The sequence below is a fragment of the Neodiprion virginianus genome, chromosome 5 (assembly GCF_021901495.1).
Source record: "Neodiprion virginianus isolate iyNeoVirg1 chromosome 5, iyNeoVirg1.1, whole genome shotgun sequence".
NCBI lineage: Eukaryota > Metazoa > Arthropoda > Insecta > Hymenoptera > Diprionidae > Neodiprion > Neodiprion virginianus.
Genome location: NC_060881.1, coordinates 612,401 through 638,269, shown reverse-complemented (window position 1 = coordinate 638,269; position 25,869 = coordinate 612,401). Strand labels below are relative to the sequence as shown.

At 45.8% G+C, this 25,869-nt stretch overlaps 1 protein-coding gene across 15 annotated transcripts in view; it reads right to left on the bottom strand.

Moving 5' to 3' along the window:
- LOC124305411 (RNA-binding protein Musashi homolog Rbp6) overlaps positions 1 to 25,869 on the bottom strand; it is a 402,463-nt gene that overhangs the window by 84,154 nt on the left and 292,440 nt on the right. For all 15 annotated transcript variants that reach the window (XR_006908374.1, XR_006908375.1, XM_046764807.1 and 12 more), the window contains one exon: positions 7,726 to 7,774. Coding sequence is in view for 13 of the 15 variants with exons in the window: in XM_046764807.1 (XP_046620763.1) it covers positions 7,726 to 7,774 (49 nt within the window). In the remaining 2 variants the exon portion in view is untranslated. The remainder of the gene's footprint in view (positions 1 to 7,725; positions 7,775 to 25,869) is intronic.

Genomic DNA, 25,869 nt, shown 5'->3' with positions numbered 1-25,869 from the left:
AAGGGCTTCCATTAGTCGTACAAGTGTGCGGAATTACCTTCCTCCTCTCGACAATCGAGTTGTTCCGCGTTTTAACACACCATCGCCACCCCGGCCACCCCTCGACTCGCGTCGTCAGTCTCCCAAGACAAGGCAAGTATAAACTCGCTCCAAAGGGTGCGAGGCTCTTCCCTCTCGGCAAAGTTCAACGCGTTTTCATCTCGATTTTCTCCGGGCAAATAAAACAAACAAACCAAAACAAAATACGCGAAGAATAGTCATCATCTTTGGTTCATTTTTTCTCTCTACTTTCTCTTACTATCGCGACACGTGAATCAATTGTCTATAAACGGTTTTCTGCAAGAAAAAAAATGTGTTACGTACAGCAGTATTCATTGATACCTCAATCTTACGTCTAACTCGTTTTCGGTCCGAAACGAAACGCGAGTTCCGTTCTACACGAATTATGTGACAATGACTCCGATATATTCTCTCACGTCGCGTGTCGGCTGCATCGCCAGCATCGCCAGTCATTTTCACAAAATTCTTGTGGAATTGAACTCTATTTTTCGGACGGAATATAAAAAAAATTAAACGTGACCGAAAGGTTTAATGAATATTACGGTACGCATTGATAAGCCACACGCGGTACTTTGACGAAAAACTGACCTCTCCGACATACCGATTCTCCGAATATATTTCGAGCATCGTAGACTTATCAAGTTTCGTATCGATTCGATGGCTGGCGGGAGCGTCTCGTTTACGATGGAATATTAAAGTCCCAGGACGAAGTTTCAAGTTCGCGGAGCGGGTTTGACGCGGCGAACTCGGGCGGACGGGGAGTGCCGGTTGGAAACGTTTCCGAGGCCGGGGGCATAACTTTCTTCGAGTGAAACGGAGGCGCGTAGCTGCACTGGGAACAGCCGGCCCGAGGAGCTTCCGCCGGTGGCTCGGAGCCTTCTCGGCTGCACGGCACTGGCACTAAATCATGCAACTTGTGTACCCGGACCAGCAGGCACCTACGCCATTGCACCGGGTGAATAGTTCCACTGCGGAGTTATAGCCGATAGTCGAGAAATAGTTTAGTGCCGTTTGCCTGGGTATAACACATGCGGAGCCGGAGAAACTCGCTGCAGAAACCGCCTGACGACGTGGATAAGAAGAAGGAGGGAAGAATGGAAAAGAAAATGGAGCGTCGGCATGACGAGAGAGAAAAATTTCGAAACGTTACGTAATTCAGTTACCCATACACGCTGTTCGGTTACATGCGAGCGGACGTTGCATATCGTTTACCATGTCTTTAGAGAAATTGAAGTTTTAATGAAACGGATGGGTGAAAATTTGAGCGCGAAAGGAAGAGAGAGAAAAAAAAAAAAGAAAATTTCCATTAGCCATCAGGTGAAAATTATTCGCTGCAACGACACTCGCGACGTGACAAAGGATGGAGTGGAAGAAAGCCGTTGCATCGGTGTTGCGATGCAGAAGTATGCACCGCGTGCGACGCGGGTCTACGTAGAAGGAGTACAAGGTAAGCGGGCCTCTGAAACTGTGTAAAAGGACCTTATTGAAAAACGTGCGAGACGTGTGAACACGGTTCTGTACCTACAAGGTGCCGGATGCGACGATTCCCGGCGCTGCACAAAAGTGAACTAAACACCGTGGTGCGCGCGGGATACGCGTCTTGTCACGAAAGTGTAGGTTCTGTCGAAAGTAATCAGGCTCGAAGAGAGAAAGAGAGAGGGAGAGAGAGAGAGAGAGTGAGCGGAAGGGGTGAAAAAGGGATGAATTAAAAGAGCGTTCTTTCATTTTTCACTTTTCTTGATGGGAACTCGAGCGCGGCACGGCTGCCGGAGCGACAACTCTCGGTGATAATTCGCAGCGAGACAATAAATTACGTGCCTTCGCTTGTGTCTATACACGCGCAAAGTGAGAGAGAGAGAGAGAGAGAGAGAGAGATGGTAGCGGCCTTGTCCGTCTCTTTGGAAATGGAAACGGTGAGAGCGGCAGGACATGCATCTATCATAGGGGTGTAATTAAGAGCGATTCGCGCCCTTCTAGAGCTGCTGGAGAAGACCGTAAATAGCTGAACCAGCTTCAGGCCTGCCTTTCGAAGGCTCTTACAAAGTTTTCCTTCCTTCGAGCTCGAACCTGTCGAGCCGAGCGAGCCGGAATTCTTTCAGGACGAATGGCTCCCGGATGGACGTCCGTGGATATTGCGCCCCACGGCGAAACGACTTTTTTCCTCCTCGCGCCTTATCCCCGAGTAGCTGGTAGAGGTGGTCCAGGCTTTTCCAGGAGATAGTCCCCATTCCTTTTTTTTTATATTTTTTTCTCGTTTCTTTTCTTTACCATCGCCCTGTACCGTTTTTCTCCGTTGCGTTTTTAACCTTCGCGAGAGAAGCCGACCCCGCGTGCGGAGGGAAAATTACCGGGTGCCGAGGAACGGCATTAAACCGTCATACCTGAATTCGCGATCAGTTTATTCCGCTCCGTCAGTTTTAAACAAACGGAACAATAGCAAACTGCGAAGCAACGATCTCGACTTTTCTAACCACCCCGAAAACGTCTAGAAGGTATACGATTTCCGGACCGACGGGCACGCGATTATCCAAGCTCGACTGGCCAAAGGAGTCTCCTCCCCCGCCCCCCCCCCCCCCCTCGATGCCCTGCTTTATTTCCGTCCGAAGAAAAGCTGCCGTCTCTCGTTGCATCCCGAAACGCGGACTGAAGTCTGTTCGTAGATTGGGAAAGAGGGCGTTGCAGCAGCCGGCTTGGAGATCGGCGAAAAGAGAACCGCTCGCGGGCACAGAAAGGGATTATTTTATGGCCCGCGACGTCAAAGCGACGAGGGGAATATCCCGGTACCGGAAGAAGCTGGGCACCGGGGCCGGTACCAGATTTTCGTGAATTATTGGTCGCGGAGCCGCGTGCAGCGACTGCAGTTGCACGTATCGGGCATGCAAGATTTGTGCCGAGGATTTTCCTCCTCTTTGTGTGTGTCGCGGCTGACGGAAATGGACAAAGAAAGCATCCGAGCACGAGTTTGCAGGTCAGCCCGAGCTTTCATCGATTGCGCACACCCGTGCAAGTACGAGAGTATCAGTTTTGTCTCGATATTTTGTTCATCTCCTAGTTAGTTACACGTTACTAGGTATAAGTTTGATCGTCGAGGATGTGGGAAAGTGGTTACGGCACCTTATACACGTGGAAAAAGGAACCCCCGAGGGGAGGAGAGAAAAACTGACTAGAAAAGTTGAAGACATTCGGATCGAGCTTGCGAGAAGTAGCTGGATGAAGCAGAAGGAGGAAGAAAGAGTGGATAACCGGAACGATTCAATATTTCAAAAGCTCGACACACGGCTCTGCAGCAGCGACGAGGAGAACTTGCGGAGAAGAGGATCCTCCTCTCGCCCCCGTCGGTAATGCGGGTGACAATTGGAGCATGTCTGATGCGTCCCATCTAGCAGTTCCACATAATGGAATGGAAAATAACGTTTTGTCATTTCTCGCGCCCCCGGACGCTCGTATTTGATAGAATCTGACGACCTTCTCTCTCTCTCTCTCTCTCTCTCCTTCCCTCCCTCTCTCTCCGAGAAAGTGCTCGGCGTCACCGGGGCGAAACGACGCCACTGCTGGCCACCCGCCGCTTTGCCCCCGCACGCGTGTTTGTCTCTCTCTCTCTCTCTTTCTCTCTCCCTCCCTCTCTTTCCGTCCAATCGTGTTGTGACCTCGGAATTTGTGGCCCACCAAATGCCACCATAATTCATAGGCCGAGCCGGGGCGACATGATTTATGTCACCTTGCCTTCATTTCCGAACAAGAAAAGATTTTTCAATATCTCTGAAGAATAGCGAGGAAGAAGGCCAATCGAACGAACCCCTCGATGATCGATCCTCCACTCTCAGGTTCGAGATCTCAACTAAGCATATCTCAAGTTCGGAACGATCACGCGCTTCGTCGAAAACTCAAGTTTTCATTTCTTCCCCGACTATCGGATAATGTAAATCCACCGTTTCGTGCTTCTGGCCCTCTTCCAGGTTTTATTTACTCTTCGACATCGCATCGTCAGAGTTTTCGATCAATTTTGATCGATGAAAGCTTATTTAGTTACGATTTAGATTAACGTACAGTTTGAACGCACCGTACGGGTCGCGTGTTGGATGGTTTACCGTAAGGTAGTTTCACGCGATACTATTATTATTAATCTGTATTAGGTATACGATCGAACGAACAAGACTGTTCTTGTTGTTGTTATTTTTGTCATCTATTTGCCGAATGATCAGGAACCGAGACCTGCACCTGCGGGGATGATCACGTTCCATCTGCAGAATACCACATTGCATAAGACCGTTGCACACGTACCTACCAACCTACCTACCTATCCACCAGAGTTGAGAACGGGAGAGCTGCTGGGTGTGGATACGGTATTGGATGTCAGCACGAGAGAGATTACGCGGAGCTTTGAAAGAGCTTCCCCTTCTCCTCCCCATCCCCATTCCCATTCCCGCCCCACGGGTCCCCGTCGCTCTCGCACCCTATCATTCTCCATCTAGCATCTCCTACCCAGCTAGCGTCTGAACCCCCGGCAGTGCCAACTGTCGGATAGTTCTAGACTCCGAGGTCTTTCCCTCCTCATCCTCCTCCCCGTTCTCCCCTCATCCCACACCCTTTTTCCTCCCGAAGGCAGGGCTCATTTCGCGGCGTCCCGGCGCCGCCAAGAACCGGCACACGGCCTCGACGTCCCCGTTCCATATTCCGCCCCGTTCCATTCCGTTCCGCGACGACATTCGCTCCTATTTTTCATAAGCGATATTAGAATCTATCACGAGACCGAAATCCGTTGAAGGAAGATCTGCGGGGCAAGAAGAGGAGGAGGAAGAAGAAGAAGAAGAAGAAGAGGAAGATGATGGAGGCTCCGATTATCGACTCGGTCGGCATATTATACGCGCCTACACATACCTACACAATATATCTTGCGCGAACATTCTCTCGATTGGTAGCGATTATCGATTCCCGTTTCAAAACCGTGCCGAATACGAGTTCGGATTGGCTGAACCTATATTTTTTTTTCACATACCAACTCTCTTGTACTCGTTTTGCCCGATACAGACCGTCCCCTGTATCGTCGAGTCGAAAAAGCGGGGGGGAAAAAGTAAAACTGAAATGGACACATTCCATTCGGCTACTCGGGGAGAGTGTCGACCCGCTGCCCCCCGCGAATATAGACAGCTCCGATAGTGTATCCAGCCTGGGTATAGATATACATGACGCGTATAAAACACACGCTGGGTGTATGGATTTGAATCACTCAACTAAATGAAACCGTTCCCCTTCGCTCTCCTTTCGCTCTGTTTGACGAAATCTTTTCAGCGTATGTATAGCTACCTTTTTTTTTTACAATATTTTTCGGCTCCTTCCAAGGATCGCCGTTTGTCTCTTCAACCCTCGATGTATACTGTCCGCATATAAAAGAGCCAAGACGGAAAGTTTCGGATTGAAATTGACGAGATGAAATAAAAAAAAAAAAAAAACGTAAAGCACTTGAGAATCTTCAAATCTATAATAATCGTCTGCATTTGCCGATTACAATATGCATATGTCTCTGATAACGTACGCAATAAAACAGTTTCTTGATGAAACTCGAGGGAAACTATACCCCGCCTAAGGTTCTTGAAAATTATTTTGTCTTCCGCAGCATTCGAGCGGACTAATTCGGAGTAAGCATCTGGGCCGAATTAAGTGGAGTGTATAAGGACAGAAGGTTGAATGTGTGGCGAACGTTTAACCCTAGATTCTTCGGTATAATTCGGAGGGTCGCCTCGCGAACGGAGCTTCGGGTTCTTTGCGGCACCCTTAAACTGATATGGCAGAATCCGGGAGTCAGCTGCAGGGATCAGATTGGCGGCATATTTCAGTTCATTGTTATGCGAGACGTAATCGAGTGCGATGAAACGCGATGCTACCCAAGTTATGGCCCCCGAGGCCTCATCCCCCTTCCTCTGCTCCAAACCCCCGCGATAAGAATGAAACCGAGAGAATTTAACCTCCGGCCCGATGATCCGAGCCTCGCGTCCTTTCCCGAATCATTGAGAAGGGTGGCCAGAATTTGTCGAAATATTCGTTAGAAATTTGTAGAAGGATTTTTAATGAATTCGTTCGTTCCGTCTTCTTCACCTAGTAGTCGTTACTCCTGCTTCGTTATAACTGTAGTATTTTGATAAGGAACTTACACGCGTTGGATAATTGACTCTAAAAAATTTTTTTCGTCTTACCGTCAGCTGAACCATCCCGTCGTTTACACAGCCTGCGGAGAGAAGTAGAGATATTCTAGTTCGCTACACAGATATAAAAATGTTGGACCCGGGGTGTCGATGGTAGCTCGAAATCTTGCGGGATATAAATAAAAAGAAAGGAGACAAGATAAGGAAAGCGAGAGAAGAATAAAGGGCGTAGAAACGGGGGAAGGGTGACCGCAACCCTCGTGAAAAACGGTCCCCGCAGGTTTTGTTCTCCATTCGAAAAGGGGTGCGTGGTTCCCCCGAAATTCTCTCCTTCTTTTCTCTATCGCTAGGCTAATAATAATATAGAGAATAGAGTCGAGAGCGAGGGGATGATTTGAGGAAAAGGAGGGCGGCGAACGGGCGAGGAGGGGAAGGGTATCAAGGGCTGCGTTTTAGAGCCTCGACTTTTACGCCTACAAATCACCAGTCGTAAAATTTTGTAGTCGCGAACCCCCCGCGCCCGCTTTCTGCAGATGGCTCTCGCCGAGCGAGCGAAAGAACGAACGTCGACGGCATCTCGTTCCTGATATCAATTTCGGGAGAGGAGGAGTTTCCTTTTCTTTTTTCTCTTTTTTCTTCCCTTTTTCTCTTCCTCTCCTCTACCCTCTCGCTTCGTCCCGTACCGTCGGAATGCCAGATAAGTTTTTTCAAAGTACAAAGGGGATTGGCGTAAATTGCGGAGATGGTTGGGGGTGGATTCGAGGGGGTTGACGGGCGAAGGCGGCGACTCCTTCCCCTCAATCTCAACCCCCGCAACTGGGAGACCGATTGCGAAACTTTAAAAACGGCGTTACTCACTTTAAACGTCCTTGAAAAATTTCTGATGAAATTGTTCCCTCTTTCCTACTTCTCCGTCTCACTCGCTCTCTTTCTCTTTCTATCTTTTCAAACTGGTACGTATAGATTTGAATACTTTGAACGCTACTTTCACCCCTCCCCCCCCCTCGCGGAGTGTATTACCAAGCGAAGAAAAAAAAAAAAATTTTGTCCCGATGGCGAGGATACGTAGAACGTATACTTGCGTCTGCTTTTCAAAATTAAGTACCGGGGTTCGATATACGGAATTAGATGTGTCGAGACAATGCCTGTGTCGGGGAACTTGTTGTTGGATACTTCAATTGATACTTGAGAGAATATCCTTCATACAACCCTTGCTATCAGGTGGTTGACGCGTTAGCGGCAACATAAACGCAGGGGCTTGCAGAGAATTGGTTATGCGACGATAACTGGCACACATATCGGGGGTGGAATAAAGAATCGGACAAGACGAAGGCATAAGTGAAGCGACGTAAGCCGGCCGACGGAATTTAATCGGCGATTATCACGAGGACCGCTGTATCGCCCTCGAGGTATTGCGGGGAAAATAAATAGGGGGAGAATTTTTTGCCTTCTTTACTTCTCTTCGTTTCATCCCTCATGTATAAAAGAATTGTTACAGAACGAAGCAAAAAAGAAGAAAACTCACCTCTGTGCCTGTTCGTCTGCTTGTCGAACATCAGCATGGCATCCTCGATCTGAAACAGCGGAAAAAAAGAGAGGAAATTACAAATCGGTCGAACCTCGATATTTATTCTCGAGTTTCTCTCATGCAGCGGGTTATCTGTTCATCTCTCTCACTCTCTCTCTATACTCGGCGGGAAGCTTCCTATTAACAAGTATTGTTGTGTACTCCTGAGGGAATTTCTGTTATATTGTGTTTGCAAAGGGCGCGGGCCACCCCTGAGATATTGCATCCAGTTCTTGGGGGATAAGAACCGATTGTTCATTCGGTAGCTACGTCAAACTGCGGTCTGGACGAACGCCGCTTTCTTTCACCGAGAGTTTTCCGTGAAACTTGCCACTCGACGCTTCGTCTTAGCCCTTTCGTTCGCACATTTTTCAAATTAATATTTTGCCCTGAATATTGTTACTCGGGGGTTCTTGCGGGTCGCTGATCACAAATCTCACGTCAGAATTTGATCATTTCTAAACCCAAGATGGCGGATCTAATATGGCGGACGTAGAATCGAAAAAACTGTCAAAAATCGATGGTTTTGGCCGAAAATTTTTACTCCGAGGTTTTTTTAAGGTTATACGTAGTAACAAAGATCATTTTAAGTGGTTAAATAAACCGTGACGAGGTTGGGATATGGAAATTTTTGAGGTGGGATGCTGAGCATCCTACTGTGACAGAAATGATTGATACTAATCGTATTCAAAATGTAGCTATTGTTGCCTATTCACCGTCGCCAATCGGTGAGTACGTTTACAGTTCAGTCAAAATAAGAAAGAAGAAATTCTACCTATCGACGGGATCTGCGGATTTTGTGTGAGATAATTTTTTTGTTTCTTAAATCGTTAATCCGACTCCGTTTCCGACATACGAGAACACAGTTCGATGTAGAATTTTCCATTTTTCATCTATCGATAGCGGTTTTTGATTAAAACGCAAAAAACCTCGAATTTTGCTGTTTTCTCGAAACGTCGGCTACGCAACACAAAAATGACTCCGATTTCAGTTCTCGAGGGTAAAAAACCCCTCCGCCTACACAATAATGCAACCGTACCCCGAATATTTTTAATTCAGACCTATTTTGACTGGACCACACGTGCCTGCTGTACGCAACTGGCTCCAAGATTTACGAAGCGTGGGCGGGCGGGATTTATGGAGCAGCGGAAACAACAAGGATTACCTTGGTCTCCGGAGCCCCGAAGCATCCCACCCTCCAGATCGAGGAACGAAAGTATCGGCTATTCCCGGAATAGATCGAAGTTATCGGGAACGGAGTTACACACGGCAGGACCTTTCGTTCTCGTTCAGGAATCGAACATCCCTCCCCGCTCTCTCAGTGAGCGTGGCGCGCATTAGGGGGGTGGAAAAATGGAAAGAGGAAAAAATTTCCGCGGCCTTGTTCCGAGGGTGTGCAAGCCGGAAAAGCCGAGTGTGTCAAGTTTAGATTGGCCAATAATTTTCCCCGGAATAAGCCCGGCCAGCCTCCGTGCAGGGAAAACACACGACTCTGGCGATAAATCACCGCTAATTGCGAGCCAACGCGAGTGCTCTTGCCGGCTCCTGCAGGAGCCAGGCCTCTTTGCCGCAGGACTAAACGACTTGGTTCACCTTTATACCAGCTTCACCCGCGGCTTCCCGCCGCGCCGCTCCAATAACGTATCTCTGGCCAAATTGCGTCGGAAATTGCGAACAGATCGTTCGCTGCGCGGGGTCCCTCCTCCCATCCCTCTCTCTGAGAGTGTGTATGACCGAATTTACGAAATGATTCATCTGCCCAGCGCCGCCCGTAATTCACGTCCGCTTAACTTACCCCGTCATTATTATATTTTTCCTCCCTGCGTAAGAATCGGCCAATATGCCTGCCGCGCGAATTTATCGCCCATCCTCTGTTTTCCACTCCCTTCCCCTTCCTGACGAAAACAAAATAAATAAAAATAAAAATAAATAAATAAAAGTTCCCCGACGAAAAGCTCCGAATAACGTTTATTTATTCATCAACGATACACACATATGTACACACACACACACATATATATATATATGTATGTATATATTTGTATATCCAAGCGCGAATCATTATAATTACAATTCGCGGAAAAATAATCATTTTTCGTAAATACTGAAGCAATTATCGTTCAACATTCCCCTCGCAATATTTTAACTCACCGACGAGAACTTTTTATTGTACCTTCGTATTAATATAAAATCGCGCGTTCTTTGTTTCGAAAGTGAATAAAATTTTTGCCGACCATCTCCGGGGACGTGGTCTCAATTTTCCGCGATTTTAAAGCTCGGTTTGAGCTGCATTAATTCAGCGAATCGCTACCTTTTTGAACCGGGCATTATTGCCGCAGAAGAAATTCCGAGTTTTGACAAATTTTATAACCACGCTTAAAGCACTCATCTTAATATATATCTTAATATATATAAATCTCGTGTCACGATGTTTGTCCTCAATGGACTCCTAAACCACTTAACCGATTATAATACAATACGCACACCATGTGCAGTTCTATCCAACTTGAGAGATAGGATAGTTTAAATCTCAAATTATAGTCGCAATTTTAATTTATTGCTAATTATTTGTCTGTTATTATTCGACAGTCACAATTATCTGTTAACTCCAAATGATTCTAACAGATGTCGATACCTTTCGACTGGGTTGAGTATGTAATCAATAGATGGCGCTGCTATGGTAAATCTACGAACGTGTCATGTAAGCTACACTAGCAACCCATCCCGGCTTCGCACGGGCAAATAATAATATAATAAAAGAAAATACACAATGTTTACAGTGAGTTTCTAGAAAAATAACATTTATATTATTACTTAATATTATTATATGCCCGTGCGAAGCCGGGATGGGCTGCTAGTATTATATATATTATATATATTATATATATATATATGTGTACATTATTCACATGGTGCGGAAATATCCTCCCTGCAAAGAGTGATGATTATGTACGTAGATATACAGTTTGCAATCGCGCGGAGTGTCAACTAATTATTAACAGCCCTGCTACATCCCAGAGGATTTCTCATGGCTTAGCTTGCGCCCGGAGTTCGGTGTAAATGGGTTTTCGTTGAAGTGAGGAAGGCGAGTCGGCTTTGTGGCTAGACTCGATTAAAAATTCTCATTGGTCAGGAAGCGGAGCGGTCTTCTATTTGTGGCTGGCCTAAGTGCGTCACGTCGCGGGGTTTTTGCTTCGGCGAAAATCTCCGCAGTCTTCTTCCCCTTTCCGATTGCGAAATACGATATTGTCGCCCTTCGTTAATTGTAAGCCTCGTTGATAAAAAAAAAAGAAAAGCATCGTAATTTCTTACAATATCGTTGAAAAAGAAGAAAGAAAAACACCAGGTGGAGAACATTCAAAGTTCAATTTTCACCATGGGATTAAAGTATAGGTATCGCACGAAATATACATATAATGTTTCGTCTTCTCCCCAAAGGACTTAATTATATTCCATCCAATCTTTATTCCTTTCCACAGTTCGCACGTCGCGATTTCAGCGCTTGCATCACGTTTTTGCGGAGCTGGTTTACGGTACGCGCGGGTTGCGACCTTCGAGAGGGGAGCTCAATCTGGCGCCGGCTCCTCGGAGGGCTGTAACGGGGCTGAAATCGAACTTGTAATAAGGTAGATCTTACCCGCACATCGGGGAAACAGCGCCCCGGGGAAAGGGTAAGAGAGAGTAAGGGAGAGTGTGAGAAAGAGAGAGAAAGATAGACCGAGGAATATCTCGCACAAAAAAATCTGAACCGATCGCAATGGGCAGGTGCAAGTCTTTTTTTTTTCGTCTCTTTGTTCGGTTACCTTCTCGTGTTACGAACCTGTTTATATATACATATATAACGCGCATCTGAGCTCAAAATTTAAAAAAAATTAAAAAGGGCGGATACGATATGGTGGTACATAATTCAAAAACTTAGTCGATTTGGGAGAAATTCGGTACTCGAGGACTTTCGCAGTCGCTGATTACGAATCTGATATCGAAATTACAAAATTCAAAATGGCGGATCTAGTTTGGTGAACCAAAATCCCAAAAGTCACTTGATTTCGCCATATTAGAATCCACCATTTTGAATTTTCAAGTTTCCGAGTTCAGATTCGTAACCAGCGACCCGAGAAAACTGCCTATACCAAATTTTATCGAAATCCGTTCGGTGGATTTAATGTGTCCCTGAAAGGGATAAATGGTGAAATCCACCCTCTTAAGGGGGAAGGGCTAGAATTGAGATAGAAATCTGAAAAAATTAGGGAAATATTTCGCAATTATTCGCAAGCGATTTCAGGGGTCAGCTGGTCGAAATTAAAAAATGACTTTTTTAAGGACCACCCCAATATATATGTATATATATATATGTATTATATACTATACTATATATTATATTATCGCATCGCGAAAGGGAATTTTCGCTGACCAAACGACGGTTTTATTCCAGCCGCGACATCAAAGGGAGCGCGAAGAATAAAATAAATACCCTCGTTTCGGGGGCGGAAGTTGGAAGTGGAAGAGGAGAAGGAAGGCGAAAAATGACTTCCGCGAATCGGGAAAGGGAGCCGAAGGTTTCGGATCCCTGTGTGCAAGTCAGCCGTCTTTTCGACCGACCCTGCATCCCCCCGTCCAACTCACGGCCATTTTTCGTTCCGTTTTGTCCCGTCATTCCCGCCAAAAACGACTCGCTCTCTACCCGCCCTCTCTTCCTATATACCGAAAGCAATTCGGGAGAGACGTTCGCGGGAAAAGACGGTATTTATTACTCGGCTAGGCCTGCGGGACATTTGCTCAATCACCACGAATTTCTGTGACCGAGGCGCGCGCGTTGCGGAGGCGAAAAAACCGGCGGAAATTTGGTAACGGGAAATCCAATCATCATTGGGCACGAAATTTACGCTCCAATATCTGCGAAATTAAGTCTCGAATTTTGCGGATTTATTTTCTGTTTCTTCTTTCAAGTCTTGAACGAAGCGAGAAGTTAGTAGATGCGGTAAAAGCTGACATTTTATTTGCACTTGGGTTGATTATAAAAAACTTTGCTTACTACTTTTACTCTCGGAAAACAGAGGAGCGGGAATTAAAAATTTTTTGTCAAGTATAACAAATCATGAGGTACAATCGCTTCCGACACCTGCCCGCGGTAATTTAACGTGCTTTCGAAAATCAGCGACGAGCTTTCGCGGGAGTGTAACTTCGATAAATTTGTTAGGTATAGAACCTAAATTAATCTTCACCGAAGGGGCTGAACAGATCGTTTGCGAATTTGGGCAGCCGCGTTCCGAGGCGACGTCACAATGGGACTTCCGGTGCTCGGGTGCTCCCCCTCCTCCTCCTGCTCCTCGAAGGCGGAAGTAACGCGAGAGAAGCTGCCGCGATAATAGAACCATTTAATTTCATTAAAGCCGGGTTTCGTTGGGCGCGGCTGGTAATCCTGAAATACCACGAGATCTCGACTCGCTGTATCGCCGGGGCAGCAATTTAATCAAAAAAGCGTCGTAAATTTTTCAAATTCGGTTCGTACGGCGGCGTTGGCAAAAAATTCGCCGACTCGGATCGCGCGGATTCGGTGTATTAAATCTCTTTCATCCCGCGAACCGAGCCCCTCGAGGTCCTCGTCCTTGTTCCGCGAACTTCTCATCCTCCTCGTCGATTCTTTCGGGGCGTTCGTTTTCTGCCTTCGAATGCCTTCGAATATCCAGGCTCCTTGTTTGCCTACACCATCCGCCGAACCTTTTGTCGAGGTATAATAACGTTACAATTTCATATATCTCGTTAGGATCTTGATGCTTGATGCCGAGGCCGCCCCCGCCCGCCTCCCTCCGGCCTTTCATCCCCCCCGTCCCCGTCCTTTCGTCATTCCGCCACCCGTCGAAAACCTTTTCCTGTCCAACGGCCTGTGTCCGGGCTTGTTAAGCAAATCTTTTCATCGCGGCTTCAGAAAACATTTTCGTCTAATTTTTTTACTTTTACATGCTCAGCGTTGTCCCGACTTGTTAGTTGAACACATTTTTTTTATTTATTTTTTTTTTTTTACTCAACCATCTCTTTCTTCGCTTTTATCCATTTTTCTACCTTATGTATATCCACTCTCTCCTGCTTTTGTTCGGTTCATTTTCTTCCCTCGTGATTCGCGAAAAGTGACGCGAGTTTTTCGAGTAAAATTATCGAGCCCACGGCCACAATTTTCTAACACACAGCCGTGCGGAAAATGTCGTGTTTACACGTGTACGTATCACAGCCATACCGCTGATCTTAATTTATAAAACCAACATTGATTTTTTCACCCCAAAACGAGTTTTGAGGACAGAGTTCATTTATACTTTTTGTACGAGGGTCACCGCTGCCTAATTTGCGGTTGAAAAATACTCGACGATCGTTTTCCACCCATTCCGTTATCAAAGGTACGCAACGTACGTACGTAGATGCGCGAATTCTTCTTATTCAAAGGTATAACGTAACCTACATTCGCACTGTGCTAAATTACCGCGATACGACGATGGATGTGTATCAAGCTTTTACGTATCATTGAAAAGAAATTCATCGGGCAAGTCTTGTTCGGCGAAGTGTGAAAGGCGGGCAGGGCAGGGTAGAAAGGAGGAAATAACGACCTCGAGTTTCACGGGCAATGAGAGCGAGAAAAAGAAATAGAGGGTCGAGAGAATAAGCTGCGGGGGAGGGGAAAAGGAGAAGGTCGAGGATTTCTTCTCAAGAGAATCTAAAATAGCTATATATACATACGTAATTCGCGCAAAGTCCTGCGTATAATTATAAACTTATTTTGCGAATAATCACCGCACAGCCATGTTTCCGGGTAACTGGAAATTCCGGCAAGTGATGAAGAATTGAACTTTACACGAATGCATGGAAAGAAAAATAAGCAAAGCAATGAATCTTCGGATCACGATTTACGAGGTCCATGGGATCAGTGATCGATCGATTTTCCAAACTTATTCCTCACCCCGAGGTTGAGCAAAATATCTGCTCGATGAGTAAGCTTTTTGAAAATTATGTGGTTTTTCGGGTAGGATTGAAAGAAAGTTTGGATACTCGAGGTTGTAGCTTGTATACACACTATGTAAGTACATACGTTAGTAACGGCGGTGAGATTTCGCTGATATTCTACCTGTTCGGCAAATGTTTTGGGTAAAAAAAAAACTGCGTTTTACGGATATTAGTTTTCACGGAGTTTATTTCGCCGCGCGGGCGGGCGGGAGTCGGAAAAAGGGATTCGCGATACCGGAGAGGAAGGAAAACACGTCCGCCTTTGAGGCGAGTTTCAGGTAAGATGCATTTCCAATCCACGCTCAGAACGTGACCGCAATACGTTACTTGACGAATTGCATACGTTTCGGTTTTTTTCTATCTCTCTCTCTCTTTTTTGCTTACTTTTTCTTCCGCGTCGAAGAAGGCTGTGCGAGTTTGCGAATTTTCGGCCAGGTGAAATTCGAGACTCTCCGCAAAGCGTACCCACCGAGTCACGAAGCCCGGCCTTTCCAAAGGCATGCACGCGAAAGCCTCACGAACGATATATAAAAGCGAGTGCATCGCACGCTGCAGTTTATGGCAGGTTCAATATTTTAACCAAACAATCGCGGGGCCCACGCGAGAGCCATCAATCTCCGAGAGGGTGAAGAGAGCGAAGGGCGTTCGTTGCCGGCAAAGTTTCACTTTATGGGGGTAAACATAGCACCCCGATACAGGGAGGAGAAAAACGTCGAGGGCGCGTGGGCGGTACAGTCGGAATAAAAAATCACGGACAAGAAACGTAATGTTTGAAATACCCTCGGCGATCTCTTTTTATACACTCGCCAAAAATCCTACGGTGAACGCAGGAACGACGCGAAAAACATTCAAATTGATGTGAGAAAAAAAAGAAAATAAAAAAATCATTGTGAATCGTTGATATATGCATATTATATACTCGCTTTGCCTTATTCGCACTCGCTGCATACGCAGGCATAATCGCGTAGGTGCGGAAAAATGCGTAAGAAATTTTCTAAAACGGTTCGTTTCTCCGATCCGTCGATATTTCAACTAATTCGTCGTACTTGACGCCGCGTGTTTATCGCTCCCAAGTTCACGCGACGTAATTTTCATCGCAGACGCGAGCAAGAACAACAACAACAACAACAACAACAGAGCGGGATTAATCACACGGCCCATCCGACGAGACAAGAATCAACGTCAGGTGTCAGCGTTTCGAAATTGCAACGCTGCGTATCAAAGTAATTTGGTAATAATACCTGCGTCTGGTTCCCGGTGCTCCTCATCGCTTTTGCACGACCCGCTGCACCCTGCACAATACACAATGCACAATGCACACCGCACACGGCACACTGCACGCCGGCTTATTGTTACCCGAAACTGCATACCGAGACTCGACGCGAGACGCCAACGTCGCGTCGCTCCTAAACGTCGGACGGATTTCGGCTGACTAACCGGAGAGACGGCAGAGCCGGAATGCCGGATGATACTGTTTGTTTTTGTTTTCATTCCCAGCTTCCGATACCTCTCGGCCGATTCCGCAAGGTCGCCTTTACGACATGAGCAGAGTATTCACCTACGCGTAACTGTTCAACCTAATTTAGACCCGATTAGCCGATTCGTCCGCTTCGTTTGGAACAATCTGTGTCCGATTTCACAGGCGGCACGTTTCCTGATCGACTGCAACGAATTTCGCATCGCGGCTGTACGAGGGGTTGATAACGTACGAGTGGCGTAAGTCGGTTTGACCTGATTTTTCAGAACAAAGGAATTTGCATTGTAGATGTACCGGCAGTTCTAGTGCGAGGAAAATTATATTACTTCGCCTTGTCGTACGTTCTTAACAGGATTACCGTTGCTAAAATATGAAGTTTATATCGAAAGCGGAATTAATCAGCAAGTTTCCGAACGACTTTACACCGCCTCGACAATACGTGCCTATGCACGTACCTCGTACTTCTCACGATCGGAATGGTTAAGTGACAGGAATGATCCATGATTTACAAAGAACGATCCAATGATAGACGTTGCGCGTATCGCGGTGCTTTATCGCTGTGTATTTTCTATATCGTTCGCGAAGGTTCGGGATGTAGGTGGAAGAGGAACGCGGCTCGGCACCGAGTAGCTGGCATGACGTATGGCCGAGTGCCTTCGGGTAATGGGTTTCAGATACGGGAATATCTCGCGGGGCGCAGTGGATTTCCTAAGTCTTGTTTATGGCCGGCATCGGCACCTTCCCCCGTATTTCGCACTCGTTTCGCAGGTTCGTTGGGCGTTTCCGATCCGCTTCTCGCGGGGGTTTGCGTGCATGGAAAATAGCCGGATTTATGCCGCCCTCGTCCCCTTTTTCGCCCGCGGCAAAATACTCCGGATAAGAGTTGAGCGGATCGGTCGAGAGCAAGAAGAAGAAGAAGAAGAAGAAGAAGAAAAAGAGGGGAGAATACACCCTCGTGTTTCAAGGATTTTACTCGGCGAATGGAAGCGACGCCGCTGCTTACAACGGGTACAGGGTGTTGAATTGGAAATTTTATTGGCTACCGAGTGAATAAGTAAGCGCTTTCGAGCTTCCCTGTATTTATTTGGATAAAGATTATAACCTTGGAAGAATGAGGCGACTGACGATGAGCGAGTGCCAAGAAACCGTTTTTCGCATTCCGCGGCTTGGGCCTAGTAGAGGTAAAGAGTATGTGTGTACACGTATGTACATTAGGCTGGTTCGTTTCGCAACTTTTTTTTCTCCTCTAGGTGCGACTTGAAAAATTTATGACAAATACTGAAGAAATAATTGTCGTTAGACCTGGAGAAGGTGGGAAAATATTTAGAGGTCGCTACAAATTATTTCAATATTTTTTTATTCGCTTTTATGTGCATACACATTGCGGACTTATATATATATATATATACATACCTACCATATTTTTTTCGTATCTAGGTCTAATTAATCATTTACCAATCAACGTCAAACCACGCCTAACAATTCTGTAGTTGGCTGTTCGCTTCTTTTATCCCAAAGATTAATCGTCTCGGAGAAATTTGGATGACAGTTTTTGTTACCGAAATAGGAGTATCGCGTCACCTTAATGTCCCTGTTTCGTTTTCAGCACTAATTTTTATGAACAATGATTAATCGGAACACGATTCGAAAAAAGATAAACTAACATATCTGCGTAAGTCCGTAAGGTGTGGTAATGAAAAACATTGCAACGATTGTTAGCGACCTCTTTTTTCAGTATTTCTCGCAAATTTTTGAAGCGTCACCTTAAAAAAAAAAGGGAAAAAGAAAAAGATTATTAAACAAACCATCCCAATGCATATCTACATAACTCGCTACCCGTTTCGCCAACTAAAATATAGCCGGTAATTGAAATCACACCTCCGTGCGGCCAAGATAAATATTATTCGTCTCCCGTTCGCGAAAATTTCGTTTCTGTGAAAATTATCAAGGCGAACGACGTCGCGTCGCCTGCGGCTCGACTTCTTTGCGAATCTGTCAAAATTTTTTGCGATATTAAAATAGGCACGCGGCCTCGACGTTTGCGCTGCACCCCGCACGACGCTACACTCCGTGTTTCCTAGTCTTCGTCAGGATTTTAATATACATGACAAGATCCGACCCCGTGTTAAAAGAAGCCGGCTTGACGTACGTGTACCGTGTCATATTCCTGCGATATTAAATATCCGCAAACTGTCGCGAGAATCCTCCTGTTTTTTTCCGTGCTTCGCGAGCTCGCCAAAATATTGCCTATTGTCGGATTATTTTTATTTATTTATTTATTTATTTATTTATCCACTTCTTTTAAATTATATAACCTCGTCATGAATTCTAAAACGCAAACAGTGAAGGACACATGTTCTTCTTAATAATACCACGATTTTTGTGTTACACTCCACAACAGCTAATGGCAACTTGTTAGATTTTGTTTCCGTACACCATGAAACGCGTGTGCAATCCAGGGACGGTTTCACATAGTTTTTTCCTGCCGGTACTGAGAAAGATTTCTAATTACGGATACTACACGGACCTTAAAAAGTACATTTTTTGGTAAAAAATGAAAATGGGTTACGTAGCTATCACCAGAAAATGTAGTATTCTTTCACTGGTACTATATTTTCTTGTAACTATTGCGATAATTTGATTTTGTTGCAATAAAAAATTGACGATAAGACCGTAATTGACGGGGAGAATTCAATACAACCATGGCGTAGCAATAACCAGAAAATACAGCATCGAAAATTGTACCTATAATCTCGCAAAACAGTAACTATGGTACTTCATTTCCCTGAAATTCCAACAATATTGAAACGGTCGTTGTAACGACGCGCATTTCACCAAATATTTCTAGCAACTATCGCATAAAACGAAGTATTTCTGAGTGGTCGTAGAGAGGATGGGAGAAGAAGGCTGGAGGGCGAAAAATGTTGTTCAAAGCCGGTCTGTTCGATGCTGAAATATTGAACGAATTAACACTGCCGGGGGAGTCGTTACGCAGGCAGGTCTGTAGAAAAAGGTCGGCGTATGAATAACGTAAAGGAGTTTCTAAAACTGCAGGGAGATATCGAGGGACAGCCAACTCGCCGTTCAGTCAGTCAGTCAGTCAGTCAACAGCGACTGGCAGGGAGGTAAATTGTTGGTATTTACCAACGATCAGAGAGTTATTTATGAAGGGTAAGCAAACCGGGTTGTTCCGCGTTCCGCGAAGCCGGAGCCAGGCACGATCTCCGCCCTCCACCCCCGCCACCCCGCCTTTTATAACTCTAATATTCCCGAGGGCTGCAGGGGCCGGGAGAAACGACGTCCCCGATCGGTACAACACGGAGAAAAGAGCCTCGTTCGATATTGTTTTCCAATCGGACGATGCCCGGAACTCCTGATAATCGCCGACTCCCGTCGGAAAAACGAATAGATAATGAGCAAAAATTTATACAAACTACCCCGATTTTTCGTATAAACCGGTCACGCGAAACGCGCCGGAAAATCTTCAAGCTTCGCGTTGCAATGGCTGAGACCGGCGGTGTAATTGCATTAGGAAACCCTCCGAGTACCGGCGGCGTTGGGCTGCAGCCCCCTAACTGTCACCCCCTTTGGTTGACCCTTCACCCTTATGCAGTCGCTGTCTGCTGTCACCCAGAAGCGATGGCTTACTCTAACCAGGCTTGACTCCGAGGCTGTTCGCTGCACTTGCTTGTATTATTCTATATTTATTCTGCGCACTCCCCTCGTACCTCGATTCGACTTCAGATATTTAGGCGGTAGAAAGAGAAGGAGAGATTTATTTCGCGCATTTCGCCTACGTACGACGGGATAAATTGATATTGTAACCCTGATGGTATAACGAAGAAAAATACTTTGCATTACGTATGCGTATACTTGACGCTTTTGAATATTATACGAAAAAATATTTTCCCCAGCAATTTATTTTCATTCGGGTGGTGACGATGAAACACTCTTTAGTAACGTGTATCGAACGCACACCTTGAACAACCGTGCGTATAAATAAAAGCTCTTTATACTTTTATCAGCGTCACCTTTTCTCCGATTCTTTACGGTGTAATAATCTCATTAGGTAGACGGCTGCCAGTGTGTAGATAGTAAGAATTTCAGACGGGTCAAGACGTATCTTACAGTTAGTTCTCACATCGGCATCGCGCGACGAGTCGCGTTGAAAATTGCCTCCTCTTCGGTATAATTCGTTTACTTTAAAACCTCCGTCCTTTTTGAATCTACATTAATTTCTTATCGAATTCTCGAATTCCAAGGAGCATAGAACCCAGGGGCGCAGAATCATCGTTAAGGGGGTTGTTTATTTTCGAGCGATCGGAACACGCGACGGGGTTGCCGCCGCCGCTCCTTTAGCCCCGCAATAATCGCTCGGCCGAGTACGATTGTTCACGATATTCCCCTCCTTTTTCTTACAATAAATATATTTTTCCCCCGAAATCGATGCCGGATTGTTGTACGTATTCGTGTCGGACTCGGGTTTGCGGCGTAACCACGTCGCGGCGATAGGGCGGAATTCACCAAGCTCGATTCGTTTCCGAAGGAAACGAAGTGGCTCGTATAAAATATATGGCGAAAAAAATTACCCGCCTGCGATTAGGTTTCCAGGCACGAATTGGTACTGTCGAAATCGGCACGGATCGAACGGGGCGGCGATGATGAAAAAAAGAAACGTTTCGGATGAAAAGTGAAACGGGACGAGACGGAAAATGAAGAGGATCCAGGCGATAGTTCGGAGATGCGGGAAACTGCAAACGGGCGAAGAATAAGCCGCGGTAAGCGACGGACCCCAGGGAACAGTTATATACCTAGCGAGGAATTTGGCGCGGAGGCTCGGGAGCTCATAAATTCAAGTTACATGCTCAACGCCGAGCGCTCAGCCTTGAGATACTCGCTCTTCTCCATTGCGCATTTAAGGAGAGTATATATATGAGGTATAAAGTAGGTACGTGAATTATCGTTGTATCCACAGACCCGGAAACCGCACCGCGTCTTGACCTCGAGCTTGCAAGCTCAAAGGCGGAACGGAAAGACACGGAAGGACGAATTCTGCCGATTCTGGCTCGGGATGTCGCGCGTCGGTGACCAAAATCTTCGTTTCTTACTTGTAAAGTTTGCTTTTGTCTTTTATCTACGTTGGTAAATAATACCGGTAAGCACGAATTTTGTGTCAGGCTTGTAGGTGTCAAATTTTCATCCCGTCCACGTAACTAATGAAAGGAAAAACAGTTTTGTCAGACGAAGTTTTACTTTCGTAGAAACCAGAACGATATTTCGAATTTTAAGAAAAATTAGCTACAGTTTCGCATTTAAATATTTTAATTAAAGTGACGAAATCACTCCTTCCTTCATTACTTACTTGGGAGAAATCAAAACTTGACATTCAGAACTGAGACTCGAAATTCCTGTTGACCGATGCTATTTAAGCTCTCCTCGAAAGATCTTTTGAAAAAACTTGGTTTCCGAGTTCCACTCAAAGCGCAGCCCTGCACTACATGGCTGCCGGATGCTTGCAGGCTTGCTATTCACGCTCCAGTTATCGTGCACCCCCGCATATTTTGGGGGTGGAAAAGTTCTGTCTAAAGGGTGAAACGCGGGCCGACGAAAGCTCGGTCAATAGATGTTTCGACGGCGCGCGGAACGCGGGTCGTTCTTCTCCTCGTGTGTACCTACAGGGTTTTCACCCCAGCTGGGCAGAGAGTGGGTTTAAATTTTGAAGAGGCACTTTTTCATGTTCAAATCCTCCTCTCGCTACCGACACCGTCGTTGCAGCTGTTTAAATTCGACGACCTTGCGCAAGCTCTCAAGATTCTCGGCGGGTCTTCGGGTGATAAAAATTCACAGGTCTGTGCGCGAATTAAAATATTTTGAATCAGGGTGACAAAACCAGTGACAAAAATGGAGCGGAGGTTTCGGACTGGATCAACGCTTAGATGATTATTGGGAGATCGGTAAAATTCAATTGCACGCAACATCCGCAATAATACAATTTGTTTTCATGTGAGAGAAGAAATGTGTCGGAGAGAAATGAAAAATCATTTTATTCGTCAAATGCGCATAAAGGAGCAAATTGGATCCAAAGTGGAAATAATTCGCCTCCCCGTGTCTCGTAATTTTTCTTCTCCCACCCCCAGTTTCACGGTCACATTCGCGGGGGTGGCTCGTGGCTGGTGATCCGGTAAATTCGGCGATACCGCCTCGATTCGCGGGGTAAAAATTTGCCAATCATCGTTCCAAGGAGAGATAAAGTATAACATGCAAAGTGCCAAAGTTCATGTATTTTTCATGCCGGTCCCGCCTCTCCCTCCCTCTTTTCGCCCGAGGCCGGCGTTTCGCGTGTTTGCTCAGTCCGTCCGAGGACTCGGCGCACTCTCGAGGGACGCGGTAAGCGCAAGCATCGTGGAATATCAAAATTCAAGTGTGGACAAAGCTGCACCGAGAGAATAAGACGAAGAAGAAGAAGAAGAAGAAGAAGAAGCCGAAGGGGGAAAAGAAGCAGGCACTCCATCGGCTGATTGGAAGACAAACAGTGTCCAAGGTAGACAAGCCGAGTAAGGCGGCTAACTTGGCCCGCAAACTTGGGCAATCTTTTTAATTGTGTTGCAGCTCGGTGATAGAAAAGTTCCTTTTCCTTACTTACCGCCGCTCTTACATTTCTCCGAGCTCTTTCCTACTTCTTTTTTTTCTTCTTTACTTAGCGTCTTATAGACCGCCTCTCCCTTTCCCTTTCCAACACAGAAGCGGAACAATACGTGGTTAATTCGCCAATTTGGGGGAAAGAGGAAAGGAAAAGGAGATGGAAGAAGATGAATAAGAAGAAATGGCGGGAAATTTTGCAACAGGGATCGGTTTCGCCTGAGCATGAAATTGAAAGAGGTATGCCCGAGCTTTGCCCCCCTCATCCAAGGGGAGAAGGAAATCGACTCGGAGCCAATCACGGGGCGTAATATGCGAGGAATGATGAAAATCTTCTCTTCAAATTTGGCAGGTGGATAGGTATACGGACCGGGGCACGTCGCAAAATTACGCCTTGGGTGATAAATTAGGCGCAGCAATTACTATTTGAGACTCACCGCGCCCCCCCTCGACTTCCACCTCCAGCTCCGCTTCCAATTACGTCATCCAATTTATCCACTTACGAAAGTTCAGCCCCACAGCCCGTCGGGCAGACTTTCCGATATCCCGAATCCCCTTCGTCGCTAATAGTTGAAACAGTTTTGCCACGAATTTGCGCATCTCCGTGTGCCGTAACTCCTCGCCCTTGCCTAGTTCCGGTTCTGCCCTTTTTTCAACCCGCTTTCCGGCTCTCAAAAACGTCAAGTAAGCCCCCGCGATTCTCACGCCGCGTTGCCTCCGCCGAATTCCGCGTCGAGCTTTCGCGGCGCAAGCTCCGAGAATCCCGGCCTTCTCAAGAAACGTCGGACCCGTGATTCTTTTCATTTTCTCGAAAGTTTGCAGTAGCCATATAATACTCAAGTATACATGTATTAGTATCGTTTTCGCGGGGTTTGTAATGCCGAAGGGGATGTGAAAAGAGAAGCGAAGCGAGAGCGGAAATGACGCCGCGAAATACGAGAGCGAGAACGAGGTGAGCACAATGAATACGATCAGGGGCGGTGAAACAACGAGGTAACGGGGGAATCGGGCTATCCTGCGCATCCTTATTCCCGTATTCCCCCGTCCCCCGCATCATCCGGGCATCATCCCTTAGCGAAGAGCCATCCTGACTGGATACACGCGCCCTCTGTGCGGGCGGACACACAATGCGCCCTTTGTGCACGGCGGCATTGTGCGAGGAGGCTTATTCCTGCGGTAGTAATTTACCCAATTTCGGGAGTCCTCGTGTCCTTATTCGTCTTCGGGAGACGGGAGACGGGACTCTCGAGGGTGGCTGGATATCGGCCGATCTTTAACCACCTGTACGTCACGCAGAGCGTCGAGAGCTTTTACGATTGGGTATAAAATCGAGCTTCGCGGATCTCGAAGGGTGCGGAGGACGGGTGAGTGAAAGTGTGGAAGGATCGGTGCAAATGTAAGGATAACGACGTTGAATCTTCAGAGACACGGCGGTCCGTCTGTTTTGTTACCGAATTTTTAAAATGTAAAAATACGACGTACAAAGAAATCAAGATTTATTATAATTAAAAGGTTCAAGTCTGGCTGAATCGACAGAATTATTACTTTGTTATGTTATATCATTCTACTCTCTCCTGCATTTTTAAATACTATGAAATTCGACTATATTTCGTTTCCGAATATCCGATGTTTGTTAGCCCTCGGTTTTCGAATCCTTCTATAACGTTTCATCCTCCTCGTTTGATTTCTAATTATACGCGCGCAGGTTGTTTGCGGTAATAGAACGATTATTCATTGAACATCGATGGAATCTAATCGAATTCGCATGTCGATGATTTATCATTACGTATCTAGAATTGATAAACGTCGTCGTGTTACATATGAATACAATTTTTCATACAAGTATTTGTACATATACACCTAAAATATATGACTGCTGAATTCTGTTGTTAATATTTTTACCCATGCAAACATTAAGAATGCGCGTATTTCGTATATTTTTTATTATTTTCCCGTCTGAATAGTAATCTGCAATTAATACGATTTCTTTCCGTTCAATTTGCGTGTACGTATAAAATCACGCCGTGCATTACACGGTGGAAATGAATAAATGAATAAAGCACGATCAGAGGAGGGGAGGAGAAGCACCGCGTACAAATTAATTCGGCTCGTCAAAGCAACCTACAGGAAAATTTCAAACGATTTGCGATATCACGGATTTATTCAGCCCGCGGTCAAAGGCCGTGAGCGTTCAACCGCCTGACAATGAGACGTCGATTTTGACTGTGGGGAAAAAATTTGAAAGTCGATTAGGGGATGCGAGGGGAGAGGAGAAGGGGAAAAAATAAGAAATAAGAAAGAAAGAAAACAGCTCCGCATGCATAATTTTGCGGTTTTCACCGTCAACGAAGCCAATTTTTCACGGGGATCCCTACGTATATTAGAGAGGGGAAATAATAATAATAATAAACTAAAATAAAAGAAATAAAAAAACGCCCCGACGCTAATTTGACGGAGCAAGATTTTATCCTCATCGCGAATCGAAGTCCGTAAAAAAGTCGATGAGAACGGGAGTAACGCGTAAGCTTGTAGCTACAAAGGCTACCTGGAGATTTTTTTCTCTCTCCAAGTTTTCCATCCTTGTTTCTCAATCTCAGAGTCCCTTGTCACTTTGATTCAGTAGTAATACAAGGTCGGCTTTGGATACAGATTCCTACTACTGACATTTGCCGACATCTTACACATACTCAAAATCGCGGCGAAGTCATCGCGGAGAAGGGTTTAAGTCTAATTGAGATGTAGGAAATGTCGGTAGTAGGAATCTGTAACCAAAACCAGCCTCGTAATACTACTCGCTTCCTCTTTTCCTTTCCTCAGTTTTTTTTTTATCTATTCGAGTCAGCTTCTTCATCGAGCTTTTTCACCGCATCCGATCGAAATGCCCCGTGGAAGAGAAATTCTTACTCGCTATTTGATTTCCGAATCACGATAACCGATTGCGGAAATTTTCGCTAACGACGTCGCGGCTCGGTGAGCACACAGTCGCATATGTACTG